This window comes from Chrysochloris asiatica, unplaced genomic scaffold (assembly GCF_000296735.1).
Source record: "Chrysochloris asiatica unplaced genomic scaffold, ChrAsi1.0 scaffold00094, whole genome shotgun sequence".
Classification (NCBI taxonomy): Eukaryota; Metazoa; Chordata; class Mammalia; order Afrosoricida; family Chrysochloridae; genus Chrysochloris; species Chrysochloris asiatica.
In genome coordinates this window covers 7,744,521-7,751,457 of record NW_006408612.1, presented here as the reverse complement: position 1 = coordinate 7,751,457, position 6,937 = coordinate 7,744,521, and the positions used below count along the sequence as shown (strand labels likewise).

At 51.3% G+C, this 6,937-nt stretch overlaps 2 protein-coding genes and 1 pseudogene across 2 annotated transcripts in view; 1 reads left to right on the top strand and 2 right to left on the bottom strand.

Annotated features, from left to right (window-relative positions):
* The window catches only part of LOC102838980 (homeobox protein Hox-B7-like), a 1,980-nt gene extending 1,337 nt beyond the window's left edge, over positions 1 to 643 (bottom strand). Inside the window, exons 1-2 of the mRNA XM_006866698.1 lie at positions 457 to 643; positions 140 to 308 (exon numbers count right to left, since the gene is read on the bottom strand). Of these exons, the coding sequence (XP_006866760.1) occupies positions 140 to 308; positions 457 to 643 (356 nt within the window). The remainder of the gene's footprint in view (positions 1 to 139; positions 309 to 456) is intronic.
* Positions 644 to 1,113: 470 nt separating this feature from the next.
* Positions 1,114 to 4,619, top strand: LOC102838608 (annotated as a pseudogene).
* Positions 4,620 to 5,986: 1,367 nt separating this feature from the next.
* Positions 5,987 to 6,937, bottom strand: part of HOXD9 (homeobox D9) — a 1,423-nt gene continuing 472 nt past the window's right edge. The window contains exons 2-3 of the mRNA XM_006866697.1: positions 6,574 to 6,937; positions 5,987 to 6,228 (exon numbers count right to left, since the gene is read on the bottom strand). Coding sequence (XP_006866759.1) covers positions 5,987 to 6,228; positions 6,574 to 6,937 — 606 coding nt within the window. The remainder of the gene's footprint in view (positions 6,229 to 6,573) is intronic.

The window sequence follows — 6,937 nt, the reverse complement described above, 5'->3', positions numbered from 1 at the left end:
GCTGCCGCGGGGGCCTCTGGGGCGGCTGCTCCCGCCGCTGGGGCCGCCGGGCTACGTCGCTGCTACCGCCAGTCCGCGCCCGAGCGCGCCGCCTCTGAGGCCCGGCCGCCGCAGGCGTTACACTACTGGGCACTCATACCCGCTCTGGCGCACGTTCTCGGCCTCGCAGCACCGCCCGCGCGACTCAGGGGTCTCGTCCACCCCCCGCGCGCCAATACCCGGCCGGCCTCTCTCGGCGCGCGCCGGCTTGGCCGCAATATAATCGCCGGTGCCCCAGGTGACCTGCCCTGCCGTCTCCACTGTTTCCTCTCAGGCCCCAGGCGGCCGTGAACGCACCGGGACAAGGAAAAAAAAAGTGCGCCCGGCCCACGGGGACAAGCTTTGGCTTCGGTTTACAAACCCCCCGCTCTGGATGAAAAAGAAAAAAAACACCCTCTACCCGCCACCACCTCTCACCTCGCCCCCCCCGCGTTCCCCTCCCACCGTTCCCGTGGCCGTCGCCGCCGCCGAGGCTGCCGCCCCGGTGCGCCTCGGCGAGGCATTTTCGCACCCCGCCACTGAGCGGAGAGCCAGCGAGATGGGGCGAGATAACACGCGGAGGGATCCCGTGAGGAGGCAAGTCGCTGCGCCAGACGGGACGCATCACGCCGACCGGGAGATGCCTCCGCCGCCCTTAAAGGGGGCCCATAAAGCCGCAGTGCCAAGGGCTCGCCTTGAGCCTCAGGCCGTGGGAATGTGGGCTGCGACTGGCGGGGAGGGGCGTGGAAGAATCTTAGATGTTGGATAGTCAGGGAGGCCACTTTCCGGAGGCTGCAGAGCAAATGAGCCCCTCCCCAGGCCCCTAAAGCAGCCTTGCAGAGGTCAGCTGTGGCTTTTGCATCCTTGGACGCGCGGGCGCGGTTCAGGGAATATGGAGTGTAGACAGGCCGTGCATTTGAGCTTGGGCCTTTCTAACTGGTTTGATTAAAGGCCACCAGCATGGCCCCAGATCTTGGCATTATCAAAGCGTATCAAAGTTCTTTTCCAACCTAGCGGGCCTTGTGGAAATGAGATGTACATTTACCCTTGACGCACTGCACGCCTGGCTGAAGCTCCCAGGTTAATTGATATTTAATGGAAATCATGCCCATGAATATAGTTTCCATCATTTCACCCTTGATAGACGTCAGCAGCAGCCGCAAGGTGGGGGGAGGCTGAAGAATGCTGGAGTGGGGTAGGGTGGCATTAGCATTGCTGAGGAGGTAAATAGAGGAGAGGACAGAAATGTTCCTAGCCGGGAAGCAGAACGCGCGCTGGGGTGGGTGGCGTTTCCTCGGGCAGCACGCGCGGCTCCTGGGTCTCAGCCCTGGCGCGAGGCGGACCTGGACAGGCGGTGGCCCGGGGCGGAGTGCGGGGGAGGGGGGGGCTCCCCTGCCGGTGCCCCCATCGAATCGCCGGCTGGAGTTCAGATTACTCCGGTTTTAAGCTGCTGCAGGCGGCGACCATCTTCTGCTAACGATTTTAGTTCATCTGAGAAGCGGGTAAAATTACTGCCCAGAGCGGGTGCGGGGCTTAATTGATACTTACTAATTTTTCTAAAAGGAAGGAAGAGAAAGCTCAAGCCTCTAGACGAGGAAGAAGAAAAACAGCCCTCGCCATATGGGCAAGTCGGGTGTGAATTCGCAAAATAGACAGGATTCTATCCAAAACCACTGTTTTTGTTTTTACATCTTCAACCGCCACCTCCCCCACAATGCATATTCTTCTGCCCCTTATTTTGATGTCTAATAAATGTAGATGGTCTTTGTTGTATTTTTCCTAGTCCACTCGACCTTTTTCCGTGGGCTCTTTGGGTAACCGATCCCCTATTCCTGTGGGATAGTTCAATGTTTAGGGGCACCAGGCCCACCGGCCTTAGGAACCAACCTGGGAGACGTCCAGGCTAACCTAAAACACACCACTGAGGTTTTCCACGCCAAATGCAAATGTTTCGCAAATGTCCAGACAACCCAAAAGGGGCAGCACAAGATTGATTTCGACTACACCTCCAGACTGTGACGGCGATCGTTCCAGCTGGACTGAATACCATATTTTGTAAACAGAGAAAATAAGGTTGCGATGGAATTACATATAGCAAGATAAACATTTCCTGCTACTATTGTAATTATTCCTAAAGGATATAGTTGGAAATAGGATATAGTTAAGGTAAATTGATTACCAATGAACATGCTGCTGATAAAGGCAGACTTTTGAAGATTGTTAAAATTAGAAGGGAGTGCAGGAAACTTTTGATATGGATGATAGCCACCCCTCCCCGTATTGTCTATAGGTAAAACTTCCTTTAAATCCTGATGTGAAGGAACCAATATTTACTCGTAAAGGTTTATACTTGAACCTTGCAGCTACTCAATTAAAAGATTATTTTCAATAAAATCTTGGAGCTGTTATTGTTTCACTGTTTCCTCATGTGTGCGTGTGAGTGAATTTTGGAATGGAGTGAGGGGAAATAGAAGAGCGAACTTAAATCTCAATAGTACAGGGCACCTTGTAGAACATGATTCCTTGGGGAAAAGAAACACGGACGCCACAAAATTCATTTGTATGCATTCCGTCCTCATTTAGAAAGCATTGCAATGCAACTTTACCTTTTGGGATAAAACGCTTAGCTTTAAAAAAAAAAAAGAAAAGAAAAGAAAGAAAATTTTTTTTACGATCTGATTAGTAAAAGAGCGCGTTTAACTTCCAAAATAAAGGTCTATGCTTTTACGCGTTTCTATTTTGATAAATGCATTTAATTTAATAAAACGTTTTCGTTTCAGCTGTGCCATAGCGCAAATTTTCTGAGATTCTGATCGAGCCAAAATTTGATACCTAGCAAATATGGCTGGAGAATTTGATAGTGTACATTGTTTATTTTTCTTGAAAATTATCCTAATTTAGGATTTAAAATAAGATTGTAAATATTTTAATCAAAACCTTTCTCCGCCGCAACCCCAGCTTTACGAGATCAGAGAGTGGAGCAATAGCGCCCTCTAGTGGCTAAATGCCACCTCAAGACTACCGAATTTAACTTCCCAGCCCCTCCTTTTTAGCCAGTTCCAATCTTGTTTGAATGGGGCTTGGACCGCTGACACTAATAATGCATTATCCCTTTTATTGTCAACAAGTCAAGTACAGCAAACAGGGGCTCCTTGCTGCCGATAATATTCCCATTTCTGCTCCCAAGAGTTTCCAGTGATACCTTTTCCAAAAACTTCCTGCTCTTTGGCCAGACACAGTAGTTCTTCGTTCCATAATGGCTCAACTATATTTTTAAAGTACAGTGACAGGACTGGCTACACACAACAACAACAACAAAAATTTTTTTTACAACTTTCCAAATATCGACTGCAACAAAATTTCAGAGAATCCAGACATTCTGCAAACTAAGAAATTATAGAAGTCAATTTTTTTCTTTTAAAACTGCTATTCTGAATATTAACTCATGAATAGCTGCTATTTTAACTTTGTTATTTTAACACTCCAAGGCCGTTTGGTTGGTAGATTTTAGAGGGATCTCAGTCCAATTAGAAGCTTTATGATGGATCTCTGAGTGACTGACTGGGAAGTCTTATTTGAGCTTGAATTCGTTCAAGTTTCTATAAAACTTAAATAAAACGCCACTTATTAAAATGAATCGACTAAACATTCTACTTGGGTTTTTAAAAAGAGTGAATTTCATTCACTTAGGTGTTTGTTTCCTGTGAGGTTAATCTTTTCTTTCATTTTCAAAAATATTTTCTTCCGCTAAGGGTAGAAGAAGTGTACTTTCTATAAGCAAAATAGATATAATCTTCAATTATATTTTGCTGCGAAATGTGGAGTGGAGGGCTAGATATTTTTGTGAACGCGTCTGGATAACTTTGTTTTCTTACTGACCATTCATTCGGCTGAGACTGGAAGACCCAAGATAACTAACTCCACAAATCCTATCCCACTCCCCAAATCATAGGCCGGTTTTATTTTGTTTTGAAAATCGGCTAGAGCTCAGCGATTGTCAAAATGTTATTTAAAAGCCACCCACCAGTGGGCTACTTTTAATTCCAGGACCATTTTTTAAATCAGAAACACACCACTCCCTCCTCGCCCTCACCCCCACACCCTGTTTTTATTTCCTGGGTGCTCACACCTCACCCCGGACTCCCAAACCCCTGTCTTCTTGGTCCAACGCAGTCTTGTTTATATTTTATTGTTCAGATTTTAAGACCCAGTTTTGTCTGCATTTTTCCTTTCCTCCCACAAACACAAACATCAAAATGAGAAGGTTTCAAAGCTAAGCGCCGGGCCTGTTGTAAACTCATTACCTCCAGACGTCTCGCCGGCTTGATGGCTTTATGACACCTTGGCTCTTCCTGTTTTCAAAGAGTCCTAGGTATCAGGCTGGCCACAGGGGCGGGGGCACGCAGCACCTTCTGCCGGATCTGGGCCTTGGCTTTCCCTTCCAGGCCCCCTCAGCTTTTTGCCCCCAAGTCCCCTCTTTCATCAGGATCCCCAAGAAGATCTTTGCCACCACCCCGCCTTCCGCCCAGTCCAGGCTGCCTGGCGCCGTTGCTTCTCGAGCCTGCGAAGGCTCTGTTTGCCCGAACTCTCGCTCACAATGACCTTCATTTTAGCCTCTGAATGCGGCCCTCAGAGGGCTGAGCTTGGGGCTAAACACACAAGCTGCATAGGGGCAAGAGGGGCCGGTGAGGAGGGGGTGGTCGGGAAGGGAAGCCTTGACCATTTTGATTTGCTAAGGTCACTTTAGTGCTCCAGTGGGGAGGGGCGGAAGCTTACAGACCCGCTAGGCCTTCCCGGAGTTAGCCGGTCAGCCGAGTTGGGGGGAGTCGCTCCAGAGCGCAAAGTGGACTTTTCCCTTCTTTGGAGAAGGGGTTCATGAGATGGGAAAGGGGAAGGAGTGGGGTGCCAGGGGTTCAGGGGAAAGTCCAAGCTCGCGGGTGCCTGGCTCCTGCGGTCTGGTAGCTCCGCTGGACGCTGCAGCGAGGTTAACACTGGGCCCTGGCACTGCTTTCCTGCAGGCGAACCAATCTAGGGAGGGAAGGGGACGCCAAAGCCCCCAGCCCAGGAGCTGAGCTCTAGGCAGGGCTGTCCACAAAGGGAAGCTCTGAGGCTTGTCCCGGAGACGTCTCAAGTGGAAGGGCCCCAGAATTTTAGCAGTGCCTCCCTACGGGTGTAGAAGGAGAAGTCCCCGTGAGGGTGATATTTTGCAGAGACAGAGAAAGGCACACAGCGTCCAGGGCCAGAGTCTGGGTTCCATTTGATCAGGTCAGCATTTATTGGTAGGCAGCGGTAACATTTACAACTGGTCGGTCAGGAGCCACAAGGCAGCCACCCGCGGCCGCCCACGTGAGCCAGGCTCCTGAGCATGGAGAACCCCCACCCAGCGGAGTCTGGCCTCCTCTCCTGGCCTCCCCTGAGATTCTCGGCTGGGGGCCCAAGGGCTCCCTGAGAAAACGGGGCGGCCTTCATAACGGGTGGGCGAGCTGGCTGGGCCTCCGGGGCCTGGTCGGACAGCCAGGTGCCCGCACTGTCTTCGCTTTGCCTTCTTCATTCTGTGAATTAGGACTCCCCTGGCCCCTCCTTGTGCAGGACTAGGGACTAAACTACAGCATTTTTATTTATTTATTTATTTTTTTTTTTCAGAAATCTGGGGGACATTGACACAAGGGAGGACTCCCTAAGCCAGCGTGCACTCACAAAGATAGCATTTCCACTAAGGAACCAACAGGGAAGGAGGGAAAGGGAGCAGGACACAGCGAAACTCCAAAGCCACTTGATTTCTTCAAACACGTTAGAGAGCAAATACAGTCCCCCAAATAGCTCACAGACACCAACCACACAGTCACTTCTACCTAAAGGGAAAAGGGAAAACAAAGTCCAAGTCGCTGGAGAGTTTCTGGAAATCAAGCACCCCTAAAGCAAAACCCCCACTCCCTTGGCAGAGCAGAGTGGTGTGTCTGGCGCTGGGTCAGTCTCCTTTGGGGCACTTCTCCTTGCTCATCTTTTTCATTTTCATCCTACGGTTCTGGAACCAGATTTTGACCTGTCTTTCTGTGAGGTTCAGAATTCTAGCCACCTCGTATCGCCGGTCCCGGGTGAGGTACATGTTGAAGAGAAATTCCTTCTCCAGCTCCAGCGTTTGGTATTTGGTGTAGGGGCAGCGCTTTTTCCGCGTGGAGCGAGCGTGGATCCAGTTCGCTGCCGGGTTGTCTACAAAAAGGGGGGTTTGGAGAAGGGGAGAGGGGCGGAGGGGAGGCAGGGAGACAGGACAGGGTGGGGGAGAGAGGTTGTTAAATTAATTTCACCAAGGATGGCCGCTTTTCACAACTTGGGGGGAATTATCATAAAAAGCCTTAATGCCCGCGCTCTGTTTACCGTACGAACCGCGCGCCCAGGGTAGGTGGTTATGGGAAGCTTTTTTATGGATGCGTGTTGCTAGCCTAGGCTGGGGTAGGCGTCTAGACGTTTTTATAGGTTAGTAAAACTATCAGTTTTGCACATTCGAGCCTTACAGGTTTCAGCAATAAATCAGGGGGCAATTTCTTTTGCACTTACTTGGGTCAAGTTGCTGCTGCGGCGGCTGCGGATGCTGCTTTTCCTCCTCCTTCAGTGGGCAGTCGGGGCTCGGGTGGTCGCTGCAAGCCAAGGGCTCTGACGAGCCGCCCGCCACGGACCCGGACCCGATCCCCGCCCCGGTGCCCGCCGCCGCCGCCGCCGCCGCCTTGTCCCGCAGGAAGGAGTTGCAGGAGAACTCGGGGCCGCCGCTCCCCTGGGACTCGCGGGCCGCGGAGCACTCAGTCCGTTTGGAAGAGGAGGAGGACGAGGACGTGGAGGAGGACGTGGAAGTGGCGGAAGCGGCGGCGGGGGCCGGGGCCGCTCCAGTTTCAGGCTTAATCCCGTAGTGGCGCCCAGTGGCCGG